Here is an 18,326-nt window from a genome sequence, read left to right as displayed (position 1 = left end):
ACGCAGAGATTCATTTTTGGATTCTAATGTGTGCCACTAATCCTCCTGCTAGTATCAAACTAGCTTAAACCTGTGGCTTTATATCATGTTTTAACGAGATAAGCCCTTCATTAACTTGCCCCTGCAAATGCGTTTAATACACTAACTAATTTTGAAAGAATTCCTATTTTAAAAGTATTGAATCTTCCCCTTCAAGAATATGGTACTAGCTCCATTTATTTAGGTATTTTTTCTTAAAAGTTATATAATGTTCTTTATTGAAGAATAACATACTTTTGCTAAATGATGATTATCTTGCAAATGGGACCTACATATTTATTGTAAGAAATCCATTTAGTTTTGCACTTTAATTTATATGTGCCCACTTTTCTGAGGTACAAATTTTTTTCCAGTAGTTGATTGAATAGTTATCGGGTATTTTAGTTTTTCTATTAACAAGTAGGCAATCTGAAGACAACTTATTTTCAATTGTTTATCAGTTTTTTTCTTTTCCAGCTTAATTCATTGACTAGAATGTCAGTACAAACAGATATCCTTTTCGTATCCCTTATATTAATGGAATACTTCTAGTATATCATTGTTAAATAAGATTTCTGTTGGTTTCTAATAAGTTTTCTGTAATTTCCCCCTATTCCCAGATTACTAAGTGTTGTACTTGTAATTATATTTTGATTTTTTGTTGGTGGTGTTTTATCTTCCTTTTAAAAAAGCAAATGTTGGATTTTACCATGCTAGTCACTGGTGCTAATATTTTTTCTTAATAGTGTGGTGAATTGCATTAAGCGATTTCCTAGTGTTAACCCTTTTTAGTTGTATCATAGCATTCTGCTGACGGATTCAATTATACTCATGAAGTTGACGGTCTATACAGTTATTCTCAAGGAAAGGTGGTACTTCCTGCTGAGTATTCTCCAGGGACATTTGGGAATGTGAGGGAGTAGTTTTTGCTGACCACAATGGGCAGGGTGCTAAGGACCCTGTAATTCATGGAACAGTTACCTGCAACAAGTAAGTTTTTCATCCTCAAAGCCAATTCCGATCCCATTGAGAAAAACTCATCTACAGTTTTGTGGTGGAGAGATTTGTTTTGTCAGTTTTTTATAGTTTATTTTGGTCTCTTAGAATGAGTTGGAATTTGTTAAAACATTTTAGTGCTTGGGGAACAATATAAATTCCATAGGAAGTAATACGTCCCTTAGTGGTTTGATAAATTTCATCTACAAATCAATCAGAATCTGTTGCCTTTTGAGGGGGTGAAGGAACTTTTTTAGTAATTATATACTCTATGTTTTTTGTTTTGGGTATATTCAGATTTTCAAACTATTGCATCAATTGTCATAGTTTGTTTCCTTAGAAAAACATCAATTTTAGCCATACTTTCAAACTTATTGGCAAATAATTTCATGTAACTTCTTCTAGTGTGTGAACTTCATCATCTATGGTTATCTCTTCTTTCTAATCTGTTTTATTTTGTTGGTCATATTTATAAGACACTTGTCTCTTAGGTTGTTTCTTTAAATACCAGATTTGTTGTCTTAATCAAGTTTATTATTTTTTATTTTCTATTTCAGTCACGTGTTTTAATTTCTTTTTTCCTTTTGGGGACGTTATATATTTTTGCTCAACTTCTTGAGTTTAATGCATGGTTCATTTCTTTCTCATTATTTGTGTTCATTTGTAAAAATATTTTTGGCCTCTGAATGCAAAACTGTGCCGTTAATGGATTTCTAGTCTGTTACAATCATTCCATTTGGATATAATGCAATCACTTAATTAGGGTATGTGATTTGTATTACTAGAACCGATAGTGATTATGCTATTTGCACAGCAAACAAACCTAAAGCTGCTTTGAATTTCCAGCAGCTCAGTTGGTATCCTGTTGTTATTGACAGTTGTAAACTCAATTACAATTTTACAATTAATTTTAAAGTAATGATTTGTGATAAAAATTCTAGTAGTTAAAAATACACAATGAGTCTACTTTCTCACCCCAATCTTTAGCCATGGCAATACTAATTTCTGATGTAGAATTTTAAAAAATTCTCTACATATATAAGCATAAGCGAGTGTAGGAGGGCACATGTGTATCTGCATATACACAGAGTATATGCACCTATTCTTACATGACTTTTCACCAACTTAATGTGTTAACAATAGTTTTGTGAAACATACTAATTCATGCCCATAGCCACTTTTCTATTCTCTTCCAGTAAAACTGCTTCAAAGACTTGTATATCCTTGCAGTATTCAGTTTCTTTCCTGTTCTCTCTTGATCTTACTCCAATCAGGCTTCTGTTCTCATGACTCCACTGAACTGTCATCAGTGACCTCCTTGCCACTAAATTCATTTTTTCAGTTTTCAGGTATTTTTCACTTTTCTTCTTCTCTCTAATGTCCAGTCTGTTAGCCATACATATCAGCTGTGTGGTCAAAATGTGTCTATGATCTCCACTTTCCCGTATTCAAAGCCACCATTATCTCTTGTCTGATTTATTGCGTGAGCTTCTACCTGCTCTTCTTTATCCACACTTGCTCTTCCATAGTCTCCAAATGTTATTCCCCTCTAAAATGTATCTTACTTTTTTTGTATTTTGTTGATTGTCTTTCTCATTCCTTTTAGAACCTAAACTCAATGAAAGCAGAGAATTTTTTTTCTGCTGGGTTCATTGCTGTATCCCTAGTTACATAACTAATTAAATAATTATACTGTCTAATAAAACAAGTGCAAAAAGAAGACATTGTTTCTATGAAAAGTAGGTGAATGCTTTGTTAACATTCAATTAAGGTAAATTGGGGGAAAAAAAAGAGCTGATGAAAACAACTGTCGAGGTTTGAGGAAACCATAAAAACACTCCACAAGGTTTTTCACTGAAATTGCTTTGCAAGAATTTTAAGTTCTGACTATTCTGGAGGAGCCAAATTGGAAGTAGTATGGGATGCTTAATTGGGGTGGCTTTTGCTTGGAATATGACACAGAACTCCAGTCAATGGACCTGTGTTCAAATAAAAAGCCTTGACTCTATGTCAAAAGATTGGTAAATGAATACAAATTTATTTTTTTCAATAAGATGTTTAAAGTATCATTTTTATGATTTGTTGTTCTAAACACTATTAGATGCATTGACTATTATCCTCAGTTAAGGCTTACTGTAGGGCATCTGATGATTTGGTATCAGTAAAGGCAGAATAAACTGGTAGAAGTTGAATAGGATTTTACTTTATGGGTGCAAGTGTACCTTATTTTACTTCTCTATTGATGGTTATCTAAGTTATTTACAGTTTTTAAAATAAAGAATGCTGCAAATCTTTGCACATGCATAATTGTATTGTGTGTAAATATATCTATAGGATAAGTTTCTATCAGTGATATTGTTGCAGTTTATTTTGACAGCTTTAGAACTGATTGACTTTTGCTTAGGATTTATGGGCTAGTCAGAATTTGCTTTGTGATATTTAGACTTGGTGTTGTCAATTGTATCAGCCAGCTTTTGTACTCTACGCTTGTAGTTAAATAATTGAAGTTTATGTAGAAAAAATATGTTTATGATTGTGAATCTGGAATTCTATAGCCTAAACACCCACTTCCCAATTGAATCGTTGTTTTTATAACCTTACTTTAAGGAAATTTTTTAATTTATAAAAAGTTTTTGATAATGAGAGATATCTTAGATACACAGCTATCATCTTGGAACAGACCATACCTCCTTTCTGCTCTGCCTAGAATCTGTGCTTCCTAAAGATCAATCCAGGACGTTTGGCAGCTATAGGAGATGTAACTAATCTCACAAAGAATGACAATGACCACATTTACAGTTTATACTGTTCTTCTTTTCATGTCTTTTGGCTATTAAAAATTATATAAATATAAACATTTTTAGGTTATGTAAATAATTCACAAAGTTTTCTGAATTGGCTTTTAGATTAAATTTTTAGTATTTTCCCCATTTTGATAGTAAGGAAACGAATTGTAAATAAAATTTCCATTACGTTTCTCTATCTTTGAAGTTTGTCTCTTGGGTAATACATATCTTGTGATTCATGAAATGCAAAGAAAAAAATCCACAGGATTTTGTCATCGGCTACATTCTATGAGCATTTTCAGCCAGATTTCTGTACTTGTTTAGATTTACATTATTTTGGGAGAATCTTAATTTGTAGTTAAAAAATTAAATATGTTGCAAAACCAATTATAAACTTCCTGTTAATGTTGAACTTTTGCTAGGGAAAGATTCTGAGGGGAATTTCCTTTATCCTTTTAAAGGGATAAATATTATTTAAATCACCTTAGTAACAGTTGGACCACAGTCATGCAATTAGTTTAGTATCACTTTCTCAGTTAGATGGTGTTGGTCTGGAGTTGACAACACTGATTTTCTGTGAAGTTTATTATTTATTATTTTTTAAATAAGGGGGAAATTTTGCTTTTTAAAACATTTGCAGTCTATCACTAGGTTTACAAGGCAAAATAGATTTAATCATTTTGAGAATTGTGAATTATTTTCTATGTGAAGAATATATGTGGCACCATCGTTTTTGATTGAGTCTCATAGTGCACATTATGTAAAAGAAAACAAATCTTATTGTCTTTTTTATGATACAGTAAAGTGAAGACTGTCCTGAGTGTGCATGGTGCATACATGTTATGTATGTGTTATATGTGTATGCATACATATGTGTGTGTATATCTATTTTTTCTACAAATTTAAAATAATAGCAGTGACTTGAAAATAGTAAGGGCTTACCAGGTAATCTCTTTGTAGGCCTTGGAGTAGCTTTTTTTTTTTTTTTTTTTTGGTTATTGATGGGTAACCGTGCTCTGGTAAATCAGTCTTTTTTTTTTTTTTTTTTTTTTTTTTTTTTTGAGATGGAATTTCGCTCGTGTTGCCCAGGCTGGAGTGCAATGGTGCAGCCTTTGCTCACTGCATCCTCTGTCTCCCAGGTTCAAGTGATTCTCCTGCCTCAGCCTCCTGAGTGGCTGGGGTTACAGACATGTGTCACCACGCCCCGCTAATTTTTTTTTTTTTTTTCTTTTGAGATGGAGTTTTGCTCTTGTTGCCCAGGCTGGAGTGCAATGACGTGATCTTGGCTCACTGCAACCTTTGCTTCCCAAGTCCAAGCAATTCTCTTACCTCAGACTCCGGAGTGGCTGGGATTACAGGCGCCTGCCATCACACCCAACTAATTTTTGTAGTTTTAGTAGAGACAGGGTAACAACATGTTGGTCAGGTTGGCCTTGAACTCCTGACCTCAGGCAGTCCACCCGCCTCATCCGCTCAAAGTGTTGGGATTACAGGCATGAGCCACCATGCTCAGTCTAATTTTGTATTTTTTTAGTAGAGACGGGGTTTCATCATATTGGTCAGGCTGGTCTTGAACTCCTCACCTCAGGTGATCCATCCACCTCGGCCTCCCAAAGTGTTGGTATTATAGGCATGAGCCACCACGCCTGGCCTGGCAAGTCGGTCTTAACCTCAATTACTTCACCCTAAGACAGAGCTGGGTAGAAATCAGAAGACAAGAATTAGGAAAAAAGGAAGAGGCAGTGATCCATCTTAACAAGGTTTAGACTGTATTGGTTTTATTGCAAGTAAATTAAAGCCTTTCCTTTTTTGCATGCTTATAGACCTCAGGGGTCGCATTCTATTCCTGAGAATAGTAGCTACCATTGGCAGTGAGGTATGTGTGCATGCATCCTGGATCTAATTAGGTGGCCTGTGCTGCTTCCATATTTTTGGAACATTATTCTGACTTTATTTGTTCTATTTGTAGATAAGAACATTCAGAGAAACACTCTCTGCCCATGTAATTATCTCATATAGCATTTTGCCTACTCAGATGGCATGGCTGAATGTTTTAGGTATAGGGAAAAGCTGACTTTGGTGGCAACTCTTTATGCTGTCTTCTCAAATTAAGAGGGTCCTCTATTCAGGAATGTTTCCTGCATAATGAATAGACATTCCTTGAAGCATGATGACCCCCACCCACTGCATTTGAATGTAGAGCAACATTTTACATGGAAACAGTGATAGTATAGGAAGCACAAAATAACATCAAATAAACTCTAATTAATAGCTTCACAGATTCAAGAAGATACCGTGTTGACTAAATTAGTACACATTACTATGTAAAATGATCATTCAGAGAACAGTGTTCCTGAAAATAAAAAAATCTGATCACTTGCCCTCCTTTACCCATTACTAACAAACAGACAAACTGAAAGTCACTACCAGGTAGTGACATGGATATAGCTAAAAATCAAATATTTGACCTTGAAAATAAATCCAGGATATCACCCGGGATACCAAATCAAAAGTAAAGTGTTAAAAATATAAATGGAAAATTAAGAGATGTCAAGGGTCAATCAGTTTTTAAATGTAGATTCCCAAATATCCAACATTCATTGTAAAAGAAGTCTCAAATGAACAGAAACAATGGAGAGAAAAGTAGTCAAAGTAATAGGATATTTCCTTAATCTAAAGACAAATGTGAGACTGTAGATAAAATTGCCGATCAAGGGCAAAGCAAGAATTATGAGCAAAGCCGAGACATCATATTCTAGTGATATTTGTGATCTCCCAAAGTTAATGAAAGACATTGTGATAGTTTCAGGTAGGAGAGGATGAGAAAAATGTTTGGTTAATGGCCTAGGTAGCTAGCTTACTAGATCCTTGTTCTTTCTTTCACTTACTTTTTTTATTCATTCAACAAATGTTTATAGAGCACTTACTATATGCCAAACATTTTGTTAGGTAATATAGACACAGTGGAGTAAAAATAGTCGGATGAGGGACAGAAGTAATCAATAATCACACTATAAATAAAAATAAATTACACCTGTGATAACTTCTACCATGGAGGGTTTTATTGTGCCAAGAGCATGTTACAAAGGGATTTTTGACTTAATCAGGGAAGGCATCCCAGAAGTAGCGGTAAGTAACGTGTGAGTAGGAATTAGATTGTGAGGAGAGCAGGTAACATCCCAGGAAGAAAGAGTAACACGCGCAAAGGCCCATGGTTAGGGGGATTGCGATAGATTGAAAGGAATGGAAAAACTAGTAAGTCCAGAAAGCAGACATGCAGTGCAAGACAAAGCTTGGCGAGTAAGTAAGGACCTGTACTATGCAGGTGTTTTACACGAAAGGAATGGGAATCATACATCAGACTTCTCATCTGCAAGACTAAATACTAGAAGACAGTGTTCTGAGAGAAAATGATTTTAAGCTTATGCAAACTTTCTAGAAAGAGTGCTCATGGTACACTCTAGAAAATGGGGGTGGAGGAGGGAGAAGAAAAGAGGTTCCAAAAAAAAAGATGTACGTTTGAAGAAGCAATGTACCACCTGGGTATGTAAAATAAGCAACCCCAAAGGAAGTTGAGAAGCAGGCCTAGAAATCAGTGGGTTCGATTGGGTACTAGTAAGTCATAGGGCTGCAGGAAATGTCTTTGGGGATAAATTGTATAATTAAAAAGTTGGAAATACATCTGTGGTATGCTTCTGCTGTAATAAACCACGTGTTTCTTATCTGTAACAAAAGAGAGAGAATAAAAAGAGAAAGCAGTTAGAAGTTCAAGGGAAAACAAAAATTTGTTCAAAAGTCATGGTGTTGAATCTGTTTTTAATAAGAGAATTAAAAGCATCACATTTTGATGTCTAGTCCCATGTTTGGGCTTATTCTTGACATTCTATTTATGTGTGTGCGTTTCCTTGCTTTTGCTTCTATCTTTTCTTTTCCTACCTTTTGATAAATTGAGTTTTCTTTTCAAACTGTTTTGTTCTTCCTTCATTTTTAAAAAATATTTCTTTCTTTTGTGGTTTGAGTGGTACATCCAATATCTATTTTTAGTAGTGGCTAACTTTAAATTTTAAAAACATACTTTAAAAAATTCAAGATATAGGCCAGGCATGGTAGCTCTTGCCTATATTCCTAGCACTTTGGGAGGCCAAGGCGGACAGAACACCTGAGGTCAGTAGTTCAAGACCAGCCTGGCCAACATGGTGAAACCCCATCTCTACTAAAAGTACAAAAATTAGGCATGGTGGTATGCACCTGTAATCCCAGCTACTCAGGAGACTGAGGCAAGAGAATCGCTTGAATCTGGGAGGCAGAGGTTGCAGTGAGCCAAGATCAAGCCACTGCACTCCAGCCTGGACGACAGAGTGAGACTCAGTTTCAAAATAAAATAAAAAATAAAATAAAATAAAATAAATTCAAGATATAATTCAGTATCTACGGTAGCCCCCAAACAAGACAAAACTATCAGCAAACTTTCTACTGTTCTACCTGCTCTTCTTACCTGTTACATAAGAAAAGAAAAATCAAGACTCCTAGTTTCTTGTTGTTAACATTTCTAAGTTTATAAATATCTGAATGAGAGAGTCAAATATATGAAAAACACAAAAAGTAATGTGACAATCATCTAATTACCAAACATTAAAATCAAACATGCTAACATTTTATGTAATTTGCTTCAGGTCTCTGAAAAGAATTGTAGATATAACCAAAGCACCGTTCCCCACTCCTTCCTCCTGCCCGTTGTCTCAGAAGTTGTCCGGAAATTGCTGCTTCTTATTCTCATTCATGTGCTTGCACTTTTATTATCTATCTGTGCACTTATTTAAAAAACCCTCACACTTAAAAAGAATTCGGCCAGGTAATACAGGCTAAAATTATAGGATACAAATTCTGAACCTTCAAAAGTGTGTAGGAATTGTTCCACCATTCTAGAATTTGGTCTTCTAGGGTCTTCCTTATGCTCCTTTGAATGTCCTATAGCATCCATTTAAAGACCTTACACACGGTAGATGTTAATGTTTATTTTCCACCCATAATTTAATGACATTTCTACTCATTAATTTTTCTTGTTGGGGATATATGTACTAGGCGCTTAGCTATGACTTGCTAATTCATCCAATGGAAGACACTGAGTGTCTACTGTCGCCAAGTGATATTCTAGATTCCAGAGATACAGATATGAAAGAGGTAGCATTCCTTCCTTCATGAAGTTAATATTCTTGTTGAGGGAAGATAAAACAATAAACATGTAAACCAATAAATACGATAATTTTGGGTATAAATAAAGGATATGTCATTTGGGTATATCATGATGTGGTGATAATAAAATGGGAGAATATGGTGATGGTGGTGGGCTGCTGCTTTGGCTAGGATAACCAAGGATAGCCTTTTTAAGAAAGCGACATTTAATAAGTAAATGGACATAAAGAGCTGCAGAGAGAGTAATCCGAGCAGATGAATCTATAAATGCAAAGATCCTGAGACAGAAATGGGCTTGGTCTGTGTGACTGGAACCTCGTAAATGGGGAGTGAGTGGAAAGAGATGAGATCCAAGAAAGTGGCAGGGGCCAGTCATGTGTAGGGCATTATGGATAGCAGTAAGGATTTCAAGTAGGAAGATTTTGGAGGGTTTTAAGCAGGAGAGTGACTTAATGCAAATTGATTTATACTTGTTGTGTACAAGCTGGACTTTAGGGAAGCAGTGTGGAGGAAGAGGAATTGGTCAAGAGCCTGTTGCAATTGGCAGATAAAAGGTATTGCTCACTTGTCTAGGGGAGGTAGCAGTGGAGAAGTGGTTTCTCCTGGCTTTTCAGCACCTGAATGGTCTGTAAGAATGGCACTAGCATACAAGTTATTTCAATGTGGACTTTCCAATGTACAGTTGCAGGATGAGAGTTAGAGTCTGTTGGAGGGTATGGAGCTTGTACGTGTGCGATACACACTACTTAAGGAGAGTATGCCAGAGGAAAGGCAGCTTTGGCACTCTCTTGGGTACAGGAAAGGTAGCATGTGGTGATCAGGAGAGTCTAATGAAGCTAAAACTGTCACCCAGGAATGTTAGAAAGAGAACATAATGAGTATTCTGCTTGCGTTAGAGCTCTGTATGGTGTTATTATCCTTCTCTAAAAGATAAATGTTGCTCTCAAGAGTAATGAAAATACTAGAGCACATCACACAGTAAATGAAATTGTGAAACTTTAAACATATGCAACATGTGCTGTGACCAGGAATGGCAGTGTTGAACACCAAACTATATGGAGTAAAATTGGTATCAGGGTGGCAATAACATAGAACAATAATACTTTGGAGATATCTCAGTTAAATTACAAAGTTTCAATAGTCAGGAAAAAAGATTTTATAATTAATCTGAGTTGCTCTTTTAGAAAAAGCGTTAATCTCAAAAAGCCATCCACCTATACCCCCATTATAATGAACCCTTAGCTGCGAGATTGAGGAAGAATATGCTTTGCATCTGTGGCCTATTTTTCTGACATAGGCTCTGTTAAGATACATAGCATCGAAGGATTTCCTAGCTAACTATATATTATGTGTGTATCTTAATAGCAGAAATCACAATATAACTACAGAGACTAACTAAAATTTGATTAGATTCTGGGATACAAGCTGCCTGACCTGAGGGAATAAACAATTTAGGGAAAACAGAAAAAGAAACTTAGGCACTCACCTATTTGCTCCCTTGATTCCCACCCCAGGTCTCTGAGATAGGACTGTTTCTGGGATCCTCATTTGAAAATCAAGAAGAGTGAGGCCACCTTGGGCACAGTGCTGATGTAGAATTGATTTACCTTGACTTGTTTTGGATCTGTGGGATGTCTGGTTCTTTTGTAAAAACACAACTTTGCCAGCCAGACTAGAAATGCTTTCTGTGTTTTTCATCAAAAATCTTGGACACTCTCTCTAGAGGTCTTCTCTGGCAAGGACTGTTTTCCTCTTTAACTTTGGTTCTTGCATTCCATATGTAAGCAAAGTTCAACTAGTTAGGAAAAAGTCATTCTAGAAAAAAAATTGTAATTGTGAGACCAGATGGTAAGCATTATTCAGTTGATGAGGTTGTGTAGATTTGAGGGAAGGTGTGGTAATATGATCTCGATCTGCAGCTGTGACCTGTTGTTCCAAAACAGCCTCATTCCTTCCTGCCTTTTGCGTCTGCATTCCAGCACCTCTCCCTCCATCTTTGTGGGCATTGGAGTTCTCACGGATTGCTTTGACAGATGCATCAGGGAGGAATAAAGCTTGTTCAAGGAAGGACAACCCACAAATCTGTTTTGAATATCCTCCACCCCATGTTACTTGTAATATTGGCAAATCCGGGGGAATATAACCACTTTTGTTCAGCACTCTGAGAGACAGTTTCCCATGACACAAATTGCCATGAGCCTATTTAGATGTAATTAAGGCATTTCCATTTGATGTCTTGCAGGTAGCTCAAACTAAACACATACTGAACCCAGCTCATTAGCTCTCTTCTCCTTACCTCCCCTAACAAAACACCAATCAAGATTTTCTCCTGTGTTTCCTCCTTCAACCAAAGGGAAAATTTAGAAGTCATTCTAGACTTCTCTGTCTCATCCATCTCATGGAGTCCTTCTCCTAAATACTTCTCCAGTCTTTCTATGTCTCTTCCCAGTGCTGCTGCCCTGATTCTGGCTTTCATTATTTCTCTTTTGGAATTTGGAAATAGTTTTGCCTTTACTTTATTTTCTTCTTCCACTCTGTCACCAATGTTGTGTCTTAAATGAAAATCTGACCAGTAAGGCCAGTGAGATTACAATCACACAGTGGGAGGGGTGGATGAAGGTCTTTATTTTTTAAAGAAGCTCTGCAGGCTATTGTAATATGTGGCTATGGTTGAGAAGGTATACTGGACTGGACAAATTTCAAATATCTCAGCCAGATATACAAGACGTTTGTGACCTTGGGCATCGCATCTTCTGATTTTTCTTCTGTTTCTGACTTTACAATAAATAACCATAACTACTTGTACTTCCTCTTTTTTTTTTTTTTTTTTTTTTTGATATGGAGTCTTGCTGTGTCACCCAGGCTGGAGTATAGTGGCGTGAGCTCAGCTCACTGAAACCTCTGCCTAGTGGGTTAAAGTGATTCTCCTGCCTCAGCTTCCCAAGCAGCTGGGACCACAGGTGTGCGCTACTATGCCTGGCTAATTTTTGTATTTTTAGTAGAGATGGGGTTTCACCATTGTTGGCCAGGCTGGTCTCGAACTCCTGACCTCAGGTGATCCACCCGCCTCGGCCTCCCAAAGTGCTGGGATTACAGGCGTGAGCTCCCACACCGGGCCCTTCCTCTTTCATACTGTTGCATACTGTTCATTGATGTTGTGCCTGGGTTTGTGGGATTCTTCTATCAGAAATGTGCTGGAAATATACAAACTAATAAAACACTATGACTACTGAGTACTGTATTTCATTCCCCATCTTGGTAAGTGTTGGCATTGACCCATGAGAACCTCCAGAAAGATTTGAGGCTTACATGCTTCCCTGTGTTCTCTCTCTATTCCCTCTTGTTATCTTCTTCATACCCAACTGCAAGTCCTAGGAATCTCTTTATAATCAGGATAGTATTGTCTTAGAGCCTTTTGACATGCCAGCTCTTCCTTGTCCAAAACACATTTTCACATTCTGCCCTTGGAGAATCTGTCCTAGGGCTCTGTAACAGCAGCTGCCACAAGTCTGTGCCACTCACATAAGTCATGGTGGTCAGGTAGATATGCAGTTTATAGAGGACTTTTACAAGTTATATCTAAGTTTGATCTTCACTGTGCCATATGGAGTAGGCAGGGAGCTATTATTTCTCCACTTTACAGGTGCTGAGATGGAGGTGTTTTAACTCTTATCAACCTGTCTTTCAGGTGTACACTGGACTCTATAGATTACATGTTGAAGGGTCCACAATGCACATCTCAAGTACTGTAACCTGACTGAATTATGGTTAGCTCCCTATTATTAAAGGACTTTAGGTGTGGTTTATTATTGTTTTCAGAAGCTCAAGGGGAAATCCCTAATTTGAGCAAACTTTATTTCAGAATATCCATTCATTATGGGTTAGGAGCCTCATCCCTTGAAATTTTCCAGCCCCCATTTTCCTCTTCTGTATTGCATCCTCATCTTTTGGTCAGTTTGATCCTTGAGGCCTCTGTGAAATAGAAAGGAGGGGGAGGGGGGCTTGGAATTTCCATATGATTGGTTTTAGATGTTGATTTCTGAGGCCTGTACTGTGAGTCACTGAAATGATTGGATTGAGTCTTGAAGATCCAAACACAGAGTGTTGGGACTGTGTGGTTGGGCCTAATCCTAGTACAAAAACCAGTTCCTTTCAGTGAAGAGAAAAAGGGATAGGACTGTAGGTTCCTCAATGAAGCATCCATACATAGTAGCTCCTGTGTCAGGCTGTGGCATTTCCCACTTCCTGCCTTCAGTCTAGCAGGGTTCCTTGCATTTCTTGGTCTAAAAGTAAGGCTCATGGGCTCTTTCTGGAAAGATCTTACACCATTTAAATTTTAACATTGGGAGAAATTATAAACAAATGACAGTATTTGAATTATCTCACTTTTGAACAAAGTTAAGCAGCTTAAGTATGTCAGAATAAAGATATTCCCTTCTGCTGCCCAGGAGAAAAAGATCATTTTATTTAAAATCTAGCTATTGACATGCATGTTCCTTGTGTCTAATCAAGTTCTGAATTTGAACTCAATTAGAGCTTTGATAAAAGAAAGGGGAAAGGAAACTTGAAAGAATGCTGTTCCATTCATGAAGGGCCTGTGTGTTTTTAGTTTCCAAGTAAATGGCATAATGGGACCATGTATTTTCCATCCAAGCATTTTCCATCCTGAGAATAATTCCCTTCCTGGCTTCTCAATGAATAATGCATTATTTCTGAAACCCAAGAGGCATTCCTTTGATTTTCCTTTATGTTTAGCTTTCTGAGTGATTTTCAAGCAAGGAAATTCAAGGACTTGGAATGAATGCTTTATTAACATTTTTATTGAAGTTCAAATCGCTCCTTGGCTATTATCTCCTGATATTTGAAATATTTTTTTTCTCTCCAAGGAAAGTCTAAGGTATTGTATTTATTAGAAAATGAAGTACCTTGGCCAATCTTCAAAGTGAACAGCAGTTTAAAACCAATACACATTTGTGTTGTAGAACAAAGAGCTTTATGGGGATACTTTTCTCCTTTATTTTCATTTCCCTGCTGAAAAGTTTCACAAAAGAAAGCTCAGATTCAAAAGTGGGCTGTTTGGAGACTAAATCTCATTTGTTTACATTTTGTGAAACTAATTCCTTGAGGCTGGACCAAATCCATGACCCCAGTCCAAGCCTGCATCCACCAAAGCCAGTGCCATTTAAATCTGAAGATGCAAATGCCCTTCTGGGATTGCCCCTACTTCCGCTCTACCTGATTACACATATGTAGCCTGCCTGATTACACATATGGGGCCCATTAGGTGAGGTGTAATGGGACACAGTGGTGCCCACCGCTATTGGCTCATGTTCTTTCAGTAGAAGATCTCCAACAGAGTCTGGAGTAACACAGTGGTAGGTTTTAATGCTATTTTATGACCTCCATTTTCCTGGGATCCAAATGATGAGTGATTTCAGAAAGTAAATGAAATAGAATTAAGCATATCATCTATATTTTAATTCCTCTTATAGTAAAATTGTAATGATTCAGAATAATTGGGGGAAGAAAGAGAACAAAATTGATCTAAATTAATAAAATATCTAAAACATTAAATGTGGTTTAAAATATTTAATGTTATCATTTTCAAGAAGTAGAAATGTAATATTTTCTAGAGCTTGAACTCTGGAGGCAGCCTCTAAGAGCAGAAACTCTGGGATTTTTCTACTTTCCAGTACTGTGGCCTTGAGCCAGTTATGTAAACTTTCTGGGTCTCAGTTCCTTCACCTGTACAATGGGGATATTAGTTTCTATGTCATATGGCTACTGTGAACATTCAATGAGTTATTACTGGTACAGCATATAGGACAGTACTATGTAGGTAGTTGTTGAATAAAAATAAAACATAGATCTTATCATTGAAAATCACAATTTCCAAACAGGTCCATGCTACTCAGCAGGTAATATTATTGTTATTGTAGGTACAGGTTGAGTGATTATTTCCTTAACACTCTTTTAATCCATACAACAAACCTCATGAGGTGTAAATATAATCATCTGCATTTTTCAGATGGGAAGATTAAGGAAAGAAAGTAGTTTGCCTAAGTTCACCCGGTTCATTACATGTCCAACAAGGATTTGGGCCCAGACAACCTGAATCCAGAAACTATGCCTTAATTAAACATTAAAGGACACTTAATCATTAGTGCTTATCTTTTGCATTAGTGCTTATGCAGTTTTTCATATCTCAATTGCTTATCAAACTCTTTGTGTTTTGCTCAAAATAATAATCATCAATGTCTCATAATTACTTGATTTTAGTAACGTCCAAAATAAAATTTTAAGTTGATTATCGTTAAATTTTTTCTGATTATCTCAGGAAATGAGTATTTCATTTGCAACAATGATTTGTGGCTTCCAACTTCAGTATTTTTATATTGAACTGAAATCATTTCACTTTATGGTTGCATGTTTTATAATGTTTTTTCATTCTCTTTTTAAAAATCCTCCTGATCCCTATCCTTGTCCTTGTAGGGGCCTTTATCATCTGCTGGACTCCTGGATTGGTTTTGTTACTTCTAGACGTGTGTTGTCCGCAGTGCGACGTGCTGGCCTATGAGAAATTCTTCCTTCTCCTTGCTGAATTCAACTCTGCCATGAACCCCATCATTTACTCCTACCGCGACAAAGAAATGAGCGCCACCTTTAGGCAGATCCTCTGCTGCCAACGCAGTGAGAACCCCAGCGGCCCCACAGAAGGCTCAGACCGCTCGGCTTCCTCCCTCAACCACACCATCTTGGCTGGAGTTCACAGCAATGACCACTCTGTGGTTTAGAACGGAAACTGAGATGAGGAACCAGCCGTCCTCTCTTGGAGGATAAACAGTCTCCCCCTACCCAATTGCCAGGGCAAGGTGGGGTGTGAGAGAGGAGAAATGTCAACTCATGTACTTAAACACTAACCAATGACAGTATTTGTTCCTAGGCCCCACAAGACTTGATATATATTGAAAATTAGCTTATGTGACAACCCTCACCTTGATCACCATCCCTTCTGAAAGTAGGAAGTGGAGCTCTTGCAATGGAATTCAAGAACAGACTCTGGAGTGTCCATTTAGACTACACTAACTAGACTTTAAAAAGATTTTGTGTGGTTTGGTGCAAGTCAGGATAAATTCTGACTAGTTGAATCCACAGCTTCATTTATATACAGCCTTCCCTTTTTTATTTTTAAAGGATACGTTTCACTTAATAAACATGTTTATGCCTATCAGCATGTTTGTGATGGATGAGACTATGGACTGTTTTTAAACTACCATAATTCCATTTTTTCCCTTACATAGGAAAACTGTAAGCTGGAATTATCTTTTGTTTAGAAAGCATGCATGTAATGTATGTATGCAGTATGCCTTACTTAAAAAGATTAAAAGGATACTAATTTTAAATCTTCTAGGAAATAGAACCTAGACTTCAAAGCCAGTATTTGTTTAGGTTATGAAGCAAACAATGCTCTAATCACAATATTAACTGTTTAATTAAAATGTTATAACAAGTTTAAAACAGGGAATGTAAATTTTTGCCAAAGTGATATGTATTCCAAAAAAGTCATAGACGATGAAGCACTGTAATATTGTTCCCACATATTTAAAATACCCAAGTACATTCTAATTACCAGTGTATCAGAGGAAAGTTTTCGTAGTCTTTGTAAAATAATATACTCATCATAGAAAACTTGAAAAATGCAGAAATGTATAAAAAAGCAAAAATTATTACTGATAATATCACAACCCAGAAGGAAACCACCTTTCAAAAGCAACCCCCATATATGCCTATGTATGTATTGTATACCTTTTTTACATAATTGGAATCATACTGTAAACAGTTTTATAAGTAGATCTTTTTCATTGCAAAATTGCCACATTTTCTTATGGTATTAAAAATTTTACAAAAACAATTTTAATGGCTATATTATATTCCATTTAATGGATGCAACTCAGTTTATTTAACCATTCCCATGTTGTTAGCTGTTTAGGTTATTTCTCATTTTCATTTTGCAGAAATTTTGTGTGCATAAACTTTGTCCATATAATTGATTATTAGGACATATTCCCATGAAGGATTCTTTTTTTCAAAAAATGTGAAATGTCATCTTTTACTTACACCTTTCATAAAAAGGGATTTCCTGCTTTTGCACTGCATGGGTGGCAGTTGTGAGGAAAAGCCAGTCAAATGACCTTTTTACAAAAGAAATGCAGTGGTCACTTTAGTTGAGAGTGACTTTTTAATATAACAAGATCAACTAGAAGCATTCAACTGTCTCAAGAATCAAGGTATCCCAAAATATCTCGCAATTCCAAACTTTGTTTGAGTGACTCGTTATCCAGCTCTTGGTAGCCACACCTGCAATGTAAAATTGAAGAAAATTCAAAGAAACCAAATGTGCTGAGTGAATAAAGGATTGTCATATCAATTAGTTTGGGTCCATCTGTAGCAAATGGGTTGAGTGTGTCAGTATGTGATTGGTTACAGTGTATTCTCCAGGAATCACCCCAATAGGCTGCTGCCCTATTAGGTGATACCTGTTTAATACGTTGTCCAGGTAGAGTAGTAGTTGCATCAGTTTGCTGTAACAAGTGACCAGTGAAGTAACACAGTGGTGAAGCAGGTCAGAGGAGGTCAGGAGGATGTCTGAGAGAAAGAAGTCTGGGAGATGAATGACTGTCTAGGAAGGAGGACATCAGTGCACGGTTAGTGTTTGAGCAGAGGGCAGACTTGTAAAGTACTCGTAGTGAAAAGAATGTGGGGACTCAATTAGCAGAAAGGTGTTTGCACATACTTTTTACAAAATACAGAATACTTTATATTGGAAGTGAAAGAAATGAACTTGGACTTTTACGCATGTGCATATTTTTCTGGAGGCTGTATGGATTATTTGAAATGAAAAGCATACTAATTGGACTTTAATAAATCACTTTCAATCAGCGCTTGGTAATGTGTGGTTCTGGTCAGTGCTATTTCTCTTGTTCGAGAGTCTTCCAGCTTGCCTTGCATGGGTGTTTTTCCTGCTGTGACCTCCTTTATTTCTCTGTTACAAGGGCTGCTTAACCCTGAGGTGGAGCAACCATGTGCTCCCCCAACCCCCAACTGTTTTTTTTCAATCTGAGTAATAAATCTTGCCAGTGTCTGGAAGATAGTAGTTTATGTTCCATGAGAGGAGACAATTTATTAAGATGGTACTTTACCTCAACAGGATAATTGTTAGAGTGAGTTTCTTTTTGAAAAACTCTGATTTGACAAAAAATGTTGACAACTTTCATGAAACACTCTCACTAGTTTATAAAATCACAGTAGTATTTCTATTTATAGATTTAATAA

At 36.6% G+C, this 18,326-nt stretch overlaps 1 protein-coding gene across 3 annotated transcripts in view; it reads left to right on the top strand.

Moving 5' to 3' along the window:
• LPAR1 (lysophosphatidic acid receptor 1) overlaps positions 1-17,943 on the top strand; it is a 171,509-nt gene extending 153,566 nt beyond the window's left edge. For all 3 annotated transcript variants that reach the window (XM_011966395.1, XM_011966394.1, XM_011966396.1), the window contains one exon: positions 15,486-17,943. In XM_011966395.1, coding sequence (XP_011821785.1) covers positions 15,486-15,787 — 302 coding nt within the window. In that variant the 3' untranslated portion in view covers positions 15,788-17,943. The remainder of the gene's footprint in view (positions 1-15,485) is intronic.
• Positions 17,944-18,326: the final 383 nt, after the last annotated feature.

This window comes from Mandrillus leucophaeus, unplaced genomic scaffold, assembly GCF_000951045.1.
Source record: "Mandrillus leucophaeus isolate KB7577 unplaced genomic scaffold, Mleu.le_1.0 Scaffold76, whole genome shotgun sequence".
Taxonomy (NCBI): Eukaryota; Metazoa; Chordata; class Mammalia; order Primates; family Cercopithecidae; genus Mandrillus; species Mandrillus leucophaeus.
The sequence above is the reverse complement of the archived record's forward strand: the minus strand, read 5'-3'. Positions and strand labels throughout refer to the sequence as shown.